At 48.3% G+C, this 10,173-nt stretch overlaps 2 protein-coding genes across 5 annotated transcripts; one reads left to right on the top strand and one right to left on the bottom strand.

Annotated features, from left to right (window-relative positions):
- Window positions 1-1,978: 1,978 nt before the first annotated feature.
- Window positions 1,979-9,619, bottom strand: LOC140519838 (inositol monophosphatase 3-like). Of its 4 annotated transcripts, none has more exons than XM_072633297.1 (6): window positions 9,290-9,619; window positions 8,626-8,788; window positions 8,281-8,376; window positions 7,905-8,066; window positions 7,337-7,599; window positions 1,979-3,976 (listed from the first exon to the last, which is right to left on the bottom strand). In XM_072633297.1, exons 1-6 carry the CDS (start codon window positions 9,617-9,619, stop codon window positions 3,965-3,967), a joined length of 1,026 nt encoding a protein of 341 aa, XP_072489398.1. In that variant the 3' UTR covers window positions 1,979-3,964. The 4 variants fall into 4 exon arrangements, with proteins under 4 accessions (XP_072489398.1, XP_072489396.1, XP_072489397.1 ...); XM_072633295.1 differs by having other exon boundaries at window positions 1,979-3,972; XM_072633296.1 differs by lacking the exon at window positions 1,979-3,976 and adding an exon at window positions 5,718-6,453.
- Window positions 2,470-5,805, top strand: FNDC11 (fibronectin type III domain containing 11). The gene is given in 3 exon segments (XM_072633294.1): window positions 2,470-2,511; window positions 2,513-2,594; window positions 4,711-5,805. Coding segments are annotated over 3 exon segments (1,116 nt in total). The 3' UTR covers window positions 5,703-5,805.
- Window positions 9,620-10,173: the final 554 nt, after the last annotated feature.

Here is a 10,173-nt window from a genome sequence, read left to right as displayed (position 1 = left end):
TCCATGACTAGCTTTTGCTCCTCTGATGTAGTGTAGAAAACAATAACAGGATGGAATGTTCCAGCCCAACCAATATGTTAGTCACTCAGTTGCTATGGCTACTTCCCAGAGCTGTTATTTCTTCCATGACTAGATGTAAGTGAAAAAGTAGAGGGGTGAAATTTTCTGTGTCTTTGGTGAAGTCCTCATTTCCCCTAAGTGTCCTCCCACCATTCTACTAGCATTCTACTTAGCTACTCAGGGCCCTCGGTTTGGAGCCCAACTTCAAAATGTACCCATCATATTTAAAGCCTACTCCCTCAAGACCCTGCTGTGTTACTCAGCTAACTGGAAAAACAGAGGCAATTAAGCTAAAGAGTTAACATGTGAACTGAGATGTCAGCTCTGATCAACTAGAGGTGTTCAAATAGAGAGTAGGTTATCTCTCTTCCAGAGGGTATAATAGAGCAGATTGCCATTTGTAGTTGGGTATGTACTGAAGAGGCAGATAGGTGGCACAATGGATGACCTGGAATCAGAAAGACTCATGTTTCTGAGTTCAAATCTGGCCTCAGACACTTACTACCTATATGACCCTTGGGAAAGCCACTTAATCCTATTTGCCTCAGTTTCCTCATCTGTAAAATGAGCTGGAGAAGGAAATGGCAAACCTCTCCAGTGTTTTTGTCAGGAAAACCCCAAATAAGGTCACAAAGAGTCAGACAAGACTGAAAACCAACTCAACAACATGAATAGGAGACAGTGAAATGAAACAGAAAGAGCAATGGATTTTAAATCAAGATCAAAGGTCCTGGACTGGAATCTTGGTTCTGCTGTTTGACCCTGAACAAGTGTCTTCTCCTTACTGGGACTCTTCTCTTCTGTAAAATGAGGGAATTAGACCAGACTCTAAGGTTGCTGTAAGCCATAAATCACAGGAACAGAGTCGTCTCCCTCTTAGGTGAAGCTGGGTCACAGACCACATTTCTGCCACACCTCTGTTTATTTACAGAAAAAAAGGGACAGGCTAGTTATTAGGGGCACATTTGGCCAGCCAGCCACCAGAGATCAAAATGAATGGGATTGAGGAGGGCACTAGATTCTACCACCACCTGGTGGTCCTTGGTGGCATCACCATCCACCAACTCTCACTGAAAAAGAGTTGTGTTTCGATTTATCCCAAGTCCCTCTCCCTTCTTTGTATTCTGCCCCACAGACCAACACCTTTCCCAGGAGAAAGTTTTTCACTCTCTGTTCCTGAGCAGTCTGGACCCTAAAGTTGGACCTGCCCTCAGAAGAAGTGTCTGTCCCTCTCCAGAACCTGAGTCCTTCAAATTCCTTGAATAGTGCCAGATGTGCCAGTCATGAGACTAACCTGCAAGTATGAAGAAATATTCACAGGAGTGTCCCTGACTGTGTTTGCCCAGAATGCATTGTTTATACATCACTATCTTGCCTTCTTTGCTCTTTCTCTCCTCAAACAGTAAAATTAATCCAGTTCCTTATTTAGGAAATATCCCCAAATTTCTAAGTTCATGTATCCAGGTAGAGAATACCGAGTAGGGAAAGGGGTCAAGTCACTTACTGTATTCCAGGCACGGTGCCAGAATCAGGATTGACTTGGGAATCGCTAATCAAATTTGGATCTAATCCTATAATCTTGACTACCAAGGACTTCCACCATAGAAAGAGCTTTCAAAAGGCTCTCAATCCTCTCATCCCATCCTACCCTTGTCTCAATTTCAGACCTACATAACCATAAAGGGAAGATCTCTATTCTGAAGCAGATTGTTTTACGTGGGGGGAGAGGGGGGAATGCAATAAGATAAATAATGAGGAAAATACTGGAATCGAAATCAGAGATGTTTCAATTCCCAGCCCTGCTTCTTTACTTGCCTGATTTTATGGTCCTCAGAACCTCTGTTTTCTCACCTGTAAAATGAGGTTGGACTAAATTACATCTATGAGTCCCTCCAACTTTAAATCAGGTACTACTTACTAAGAGGACAAAGTGACACCTTCTGTTCTGCTTCAGCCACCAATCAAATAGGCGGGGAGTCCTGTTGCCCTTCGGACCTGATTAAGAACGAATCTCCCAGGCAGGCCAACACCCACAGACCTTCAGTCCATAGCCCAACGTTAATCCTCCAGCCCACATCCCGGATCCCATCTCAGATCCAGCTTCAGCCTCTTAAGCCTGTCATAAATTGGGTCGAAGTCACCGAAGGGCACCTTTATGGAAGGCGAAAGAAGACCGTCGAAAACACAGGGTGAACCTCAATCTTTTCCGTTCTCAATCACGTCAGCTGATACCTCTCTACACGTCTTGTCCTTCTGTCCCTAGATGGTCTCTGGTCTCGTCCAGCTTTCTGATCCTGTTTTCGGGCCCCAACGGAAGGAGCGATATGAGGATCCAGGTCTCCCTTCTCCCTTCTCTATCCCGGAGGTGGATTGAGAAAATGAGGTCTCCCTGAAATTCGGGGCGTCACAATGCCCCAAGGTCACCATAGCAACCGCCTCTTTTCTCTGGCCGAGTCCTGGGAGCCTGGGGCGTCTGGCCACACTCCAGCCCTGTGGCTCCGCTCTGCTTCCGAGGCTGCGGCAAGTCCCTAGGGGTGAGTGGAGGACCGGGTGTGGGGAGTGGAGCTTGGCTGCTAAAACGCTCGATCCTGGGGGTTCGGGGAGGAACAGGAGTGGCATGGCAAACACTTTGGGTTAGGGGGAGTCTGGAGGGTGGAAATGAGACCGGATGAGGTTGGATAATTGAGGTAGCAGTTGTGAAGGGGTCTTTAAAAGATCTTGGGTCAACAGGGGATGCTCCCAGCTCCTTCAGCAGTTCTGAGGCTCAGGAGACTTCCCAACCAAGATAAACAGACTATTATATAGTCAAGAATTGGGCTGGCAGCACATAGGCACTGGGGGGCAAAGATTGAGGCAAGCGTTCAGCAAGGAGCTAGCCAAAGCTGGATGCAGAATTTGAACCACGGTTAGGTTTCCCAAGGGCAGAGAAATAAGCACATCCCGTTAAACCTTGGAAATTCAGAATTCTGGCTTCTCCCCAAAACCCAAAGATGTCCTCGCTGCCCCACTTCCTTCCAGACGTCAGGTTGAAACTGCCCTCAGGGCAGAGGCAATGTATCCTGTTTCCTTAAACAATCAGGTTAACTATGCCCTTCCCAGAATCCAAATCCCTTCCCGAAGATCCCAGAATACAACTTTGTAACCCATTCTGAAAATCAGGGATGCTCTGTCCAATATGCTCAGGGGGTAACAATTCTGCTAAATTCAGCTTTTGCAAGACCAGCATAGTCAGAAAAAAATTGGGTTGAATCCATCCATGAACATGAACTTGAGAACTCACTCTTCTAGACTTTTTGGCTGCAAATTCATGCCTTGTGTTTTCTAACACAGTGCTTATTTACTACGGTACCCAGCCCTCTAGACTCCTCCCCCAAACTGGACCCAGATACTAGAAGTGACCATGAGGTGGACTCATCCCCTGGGATGATACTATGAGCAGCTGATGGCCAACAATGGGGATGCTGGAACCTTTTCAGTGGTGTATTTAAGACAGCACCAAATTTGGGGGTGAACAGGCATATACATGTATATGTATTTTATATACATGTTAGATTCCTAGTTCTGCTACTAACTCAAGGTGTGATCTTGGACAAATTGCTTAACCACTCTAGCTGTCATTTTCTAATTTGTAGCAAGGAGATGATATCTACCCAAAGGCTTATTTCTGAGGACCAAAGGATTCTATCAAATAGCTCAGATTTCTGAAACTTTTTTCTATCACACCTCCCATTCCTAGACTATCTCATTTCATTTTCACAACAAGCCCAATGAGGTAGGTAGAACAATTATCTCTTTTATAGAAGAAATGGAGGATCAGAGAGCTTAGGTGATCTGCCCAAGGTCACAAACAGGTATCAAGTGGTGGCAGCAGAATTCTAATTCCAAGTCCAGGGCTCTTTCCATTTCAGCAAACTGTCTCTCAAAATATAATGAAAATGTAAGGAATGATTATTAAGAGAACACCAAAGACAGTCCTAACCCATTGACCTCAGTGTGTCCCTCCCTATTTCCCATTTTTTTATTCATAAAATCACTTCTCCCTCCCTAGAAGAGACAGAGGTCTGGATATAGATAGACTGCTAGCACTTTCCCACAGGATTCCCCTTCCAGGAAAGATTGGGAGGAAAGTTAGAATCAGTTTGGACAACCAAACCAGTGTCTAAGGGCTCAGGCCATGCTCACTCACACTTCCTCTTCCTAGAAAAGGTTAGTTAGGCAGGTTATCCCTGGCCCACACCCCATTGCCCCTAGAGGTAAAGTTCCATCATAGAACTAACCTACTCTTTTGCCCTTTCTCTGGAGAAACAGCAATGGTTTGTGTCCAGTGGCATATCAGGGGAAGAGTCCAGCCAGTTTTGGGAAGGGTGTCCCAGTCACTGGGAAAATGTCCATTTACTCAGCCCTAGTGCATTGCAAAGAATTTGGTTTGGAGTCAGAGAACTTGAACTCAAATCTCAGCTCTGTTTGTTCACTGACCTCAGGCCAGTCACTCTGGATCTCATTTTCCTCCTCTGTATAATGAAGGGGGGTCAGAATAACAGACCTCTAAGGTCCCTTCCAGCTCTAAATCTATGATCCTACCCTCAGGGGGAGTCTAATCTTGGTGGAGTAGAGTCACTCACCCATCTCCTTCTCAACTATGGTCCTCAGTTCCCTCATTGCAGAGCCCTGAAAAGATGAGCTTTGGGGCAATGGATCTGGGCCTAAACAGGATGAAACTGGGCAGCCCACAGAGCCTCCAGTCTCTAGAGGAGGAGCAGCAGCTAGAGACTGAGGCCTGGAGGACATACACAGATCGGAGGAACATTCTCCGGGAGTTCCTGACCTCGGACCTGAGCCCCCACCTCCTGAAACGCCACCATGCCCGAATGGAGCTGCTAAAGAAGTGCTCCTACTACATCGAGATCCTCCCAAAGCACCTGGCCCTAGGTGACCAGAATCCCCTAATGCTGCCTAGCACCATGTTCCAGCTTATTGACCCCTGGAAATTCCAGCGCATGAAAAAAGTGGGTACAGCCCAGACCAAAATCCAGCTGCTTCTGCTCAGTGACCTACTGGAACAGCTGGACAGAGGGCGGGCCAAACTGGTGGCCCTTTTGGAATCACATGACACGCTCCCCTTCCTGTCTTGCTGGGATACAGTGGAGCAGCGGCTGGCAGACTTGTCAGCAGTGATGGACAACTTCCTAGCCATGATGGTGCCAGGCCGTCTGCACATCAAGCATCGTCTGGTGTCAGACATTGGTGCCACCAAAATCCCCCACATACGGCTGATGCTGAGCACCAAGATGCCAGTGATGTTCGACCGAAAGGAATCAGTGGCACACCATGATTGGGCAAGCCTGCGCTGGTTTGTGACAATCCAGCCAGCCGTGCCTGAGCAATTCGAGCTCCGCTTCAAGCTCCTGGAGCCCCGGAGTCAGCAGGAGCGGGTGCAATGTGGTGTCATCCCAGTGGCCAGCTGTACATTTGACATCCGAAACCTGCTGCCCAGCCGCACCTATAAATTCACAGTCAAGAGGGCTGAGAGCTACACACTTGTGTATGAGCCGTGGAGGGACAGCCTCACCTTGAAAACCAAGCCAGCACCCCCAGAGGGGGCTCACACCCCAGAGAGCAGGGCCAGCCTGGCCTGCCCCTGACCACAGAGCCTGAGAGACAATTTTCTAATATTTATCCGTTAATAAAAAGGAGTTTAAAAAAGGGTAAAATTAAAAAAAAAAAACAACTTATTTTTAAAGGTAACAGCAGCCACGCGAGTGTTTTTCTGACTTGGTCAAAGCGATCGCCCCAAGCAGCCTCCATTAGCCCTGAGTTTCCACTGCTGCATCCCCAAAGTTCTTCCTTTTTCAAAGGGCATCACAGTATCTCCTCATGTGGGCAGAAAACATCAGCCTCTTCAGATAAGGCCATGCTGATACAACTAAAGCAAGGTTAGGGAGAGGGAACCTATGTCTACCACCTCCCACCTCTCCCCTCCCCCCCAGTTTCAAACGTCCAGCTGAGTTGCCTTCCTAATTCTTGACTGGGTGGTTTTCATTCTCTGACATTTCCTCCCACTGAAGGCTCTAAGGGCTTGGAGATGCCCTGGCAAGGTTGGAAAAGGAAAAGACAGCCAGCTGGAAATACAGGCAGGTATGAATAGGAAATGCCTGAGGGTTCCAAGAACTAGAATCTGATAGTCAATTGACTTCCTTCTTCTGGGCTACTCTAAGCCTAGGATTCCTCCCCAGCAGTATGGCAACTTCTTCAAGGCCCAGTATTCTAGACTTTGAATTATCAGAGGGAATCAGAGTTCTTTTGGCTCCCTAGTATTACTGTGGCCAGCCTCCAATGTTTTCAGTCATCTTCAGGAACCACTCCAGGCAGGCCATGGCGTAGGATGGAAAGAGCCTTTAACAAGGAATTAAGAAACAATATCCTAGTCAAGATGTCACTATTTTTTTGTGTGACCTTGGGTAAATCATTTAACCTTTCTAAGGTCTAATTTTCTTCATCTGTGAAACAAAGATTATTGAACTAGCTGCTCTATAAGGTCCTTTCCAACTCTAAAATCCTAATATATTAAATTACTTTACTGCTGTGGGCCTGGTTCCTAACAAATGGGAAAAATACTGACTACTCTGGGAATCAAATTGGATAATGAATGAGAAAGAAATGTAGCATTGCGGAGATACAGAGATTCAAAATACCAGGTTGCCCCAGGAGTGTCCAATTTTCTCCAGGAAACCTGAAACAGCTCCCTGAAACTAGAATTAACACCCCTTCCCAGGCCTCACTGAGCGTGATACCCCCCAATGCTCCTCTTTGGGTGATCTCTGCAGACCTACAAGGAGAACTATGGAGATTATTAGACCCAGGAAATATTCCCTGCCCAGGAAAGTCAGGCCCAGAAGTCATGTATCCCCCTTCTGTCTAGCACAGTTTCCCAAAGTGGGCAGGGTAGTACCCTTGGGTGCAATGTGGTGGGGGAGGGGGGGCACTGAATAAAAATAAGGTTTAACAACCTAACCCCAGAGGGGTGCTGAGTAATTTTTTTTTAAAGAGGGCATTAGGTCAAATGTTTGGGAAACTTTGTCTAGGGCACAATAAAATAGCTCAAAAGACCTTTTATTATAAAATAATCCTATAAAAGTTTCCCTTCTCCTCAAGAGAAGTTGAATTTAATCTCTAATTCTGCCCCTTTGACCCTCAGCCCCTGGCTGAGGGTCCTAAAGAGCAGACGAGTGGGCTGGAGGCAGCATCAGGGGACTCCTCACAGCTACTCTTTTCTCACCTGCTCCTCCAAACCACTGACTTTCTTCACCAGTTCCAGGTGGTCCAAACCCACACTGGCAATCAGCCCTTCTTTGTTTCCTGGGGAATCCAGATAATCAATGTCCTTCCCATCCAGGGTGGTCATGTGGCCCCCTAGGGCTGACAGCACTGCATTCCCTGCACAGATGTCCCACTTCTTGATGAAGGTGATGTGGAGGTAAGCATCTGCTTGATCTGGTTGTTCAGCAGTGTTGAGGTTCAAGAGGGATAGTACCTTATACCCTTTGGAAAGCAAGAAGCATTCCCTTAGCTGGCCAGAAAGCCACTGTCTTCCCAGCCGACCCCCCCATAGCACATAATTCCCACAAATCTGGAGCAGGCCAAAATCCTCCCCACAAGGAACAATGGGGATATGTCCCCAAAAAGTAGCCTAGCCTTTTGGTGTTGTTCCAGCAGAAGAACAGAGCAGAACCAGCCCCATTTTCCTACTTCCTGGATCCAAGACCACCCATCTCCAAGGGATATTATGAACTTCCACCTACCCTTACCCATGGTCCAAGTGTACATTCTGCTATTTTCCCATTTACCTGCTCCCCCAGCAGGGATGATGTTCACGTTGGTCCCAAAAGCTTTCTGACTAAAGGTACGCACGGTCCCAGCATGGGATCGGGAAACAATGAGTCGAGGACTCTTCTTATCATATGAATCCCGGGCACTAACATTGGCTCCGTGTCCAACCAGTGCCCAAGCTACAAAGAAAGAGTTGTGAGTGAATAGGTACCTGGCATGATGCTAGGGAAGATCAGAAGATCCATAAGGAGAAGTGGGACATAGGGGAGTCACTTTAGGCCAAAATCTGGACTCCTCCCTCAATGAGAAGCATGAGATTCCCCTAGACTAGAAACAAGCTTTCTTCTCCACTTCTACCAGCACCACCATTACCCTTGGTCCCCTGTTCCCTACCTGTGAACCCTGAAAAGGGTTTGTGGATTACTCCAATGACCGGCTTCCCATCCACTGCCACACACACCATTGTGGTCACATAAGACAGGAGACCCTCTAGGGAAACAAGGACAAAGAGGAGCAGCAAAACTGAGGAAATATCAGCCAAAGAGTGGACACAATCTGTAAGAATCCCACATCAATACTAATTCTGGTCTTGAGCTGAGAGAGAAGGGAAGGGTCCCCTTTCCCATCACAGACCTCTACTGAATTTCAATCCCAAAAAACTGAAAAAGTGGGCTCCCAAATCCATCCCCTGGTTCTTAGGTTCTCTTTCCCAGCATCTCTGATCATTACTACACAAACCTGTGTACTCCTGTGTAGCATCCAAAGGATCAATCCAGATGGTCACACTCTCCATAGACACTGTCTGGCCACTTGGGACCATTTCCTGGATGTCCAGGGGGATCTTTCCATCCCAAGGTTCTGAAAGGTCCAAGGCAGCTTCATCATGCTCCTCAGAAATTACCTGAGGGGTGAGTCAGCTGTCACCCTGAGCTAGAAGTACATATCCCCCCAACACATACATATATACCTACACACATACAAATACATACACACAAGCACAGTGTTGGGAAGAGAGGGCTTAGGTAGTGGAGAAAGGTAAAAGAATGGTATAGCCCCGTGATTCCGGTCTGAAGACAGCTGATTAATGGTTCCCGAGAAAGGGGGAACTATTCACCTTGAGCGATCCTGGAACCTCAGCTAATATTCCTCCGCACATTGCTATCTAAGCTTCAGGGGCCTGAACTCCACTCAGTCCTTACCCTCTCCAGGGACCCTGAATAGTGTTTGCTCTCCTACGGCATCAATTTCCTTTGTAGGTTACGAGCCCCAGCCAATCTCAGGGATTTGGGGAGAGGATGTAGGAACCTGCCCAAGAGCCCACCCTAGGAGGCTCTCGGGTAGCATGGATCGAGCAGTGCTTCAGCCTCGCCCCCACCGCCACCCCCCCAAACGTGGCCCTCACCCGAATGCCAGGGAAGGTACTGGCCCACAGGCTGGCCATGCAGCGGTGGGACTGCAGGTCTCCCGCGGTGAGCAGCTCCTCTGCGCCCTCCTGGGTTTGGCCCTTGGTCCTCTGCTGCAGGTCCGGCCCGGCTTCATGGACAGCCCGCACCCTCCGGCCCCCGGCCTCGGCCGCAGCCACTGACAACGCCAGAAGCTCCCTCAAATCCAGCTGCTGGCCTCCGCCCGCCGCGCTGAGGAGCGACGGTAGCACCAGGAAACCACAGGCCGCCAGCAGCAGCAGCAGCAGCGCCAAGGCCGGGCGAGGGAGGCGCCGACCCAGAGCGGCCATGAGCCCCACCTCCCGAAGCGTGGGCTGCAGAGGATCCTGGCGGAGCCCCAGCCTCTGCCCCTGCACCCCTGCAGCCCCAGCCCCAGCTCCTTCCGCCCCCACCCGCCTCCTTCCGCAGGGCTGCGACCCGCCCCTTCCACGTAGCCTCCTGCCTCCCCGAGTGACCGTGGAGGTGTGGCCCCGGCCCGGCTCTCTCCAGCGCTCGCGCTCTAGGTTTTACTGGTGTTTGTTTCTCCCGTGAGGTGCCTTTTTGTAAGCAAATTAAAACAATTAAGCAAAATTAATTCTGTAGTGACCTCCTATGACAGTGCACGCGACGTTCCACACGTAGCACACACACCCCCCACCTCTCTAATAAAAAAAAATTTTTTTAATGAATAGAAATTTATTTTCTCTTCATCACACTCCCCACCCCAATTTAAAAAGAAAAAAAGAAAAATAAATTTCTCGTAACAAATATCTATAGTCAAGCAAAACAAATTCCCTCATTGGCTGTGTACAAGAATATTTCTCTCATTCTGCACACTAGATCCGTCGCCTCTCTGTCAGAAGGC

Source organism: Notamacropus eugenii, chromosome 1 (assembly GCF_028372415.1).
Source record: "Notamacropus eugenii isolate mMacEug1 chromosome 1, mMacEug1.pri_v2, whole genome shotgun sequence".
NCBI classification, from domain to species: Eukaryota; Metazoa; Chordata; class Mammalia; order Diprotodontia; family Macropodidae; genus Notamacropus; species Notamacropus eugenii.
The sequence above is the reverse complement of the archived record's forward strand: the minus strand, read 5'-3'. Positions and strand labels throughout refer to the sequence as shown.

What these genes read in the sequence shown, in the direction of transcription:
- LOC140519838 (XM_072633295.1), bottom strand. Translation starts at nt 9,619, where the DNA reads ATGGCCGCTCTGGGTCGGCGCCTCCCTCGCCCGGCCTTGGCGCTGCTG. An exon ending in TGCTACACAGGAGTACACAG is followed by an intron (nt 8,377 to 8,625) that starts GTTTGTGTAGTA and finishes TTGTTTCCCTAG; the next exon opens with AGGGTCTCCTGTCTTATGTG. An exon ending in CATCCCTGCTGGGGGAGCAG is followed by an intron (nt 7,600 to 7,904) that starts GTAAATGGGAAA and finishes TGCTTTCCAAAG; the next exon opens with GGTATAAGGTACTATCCCTC.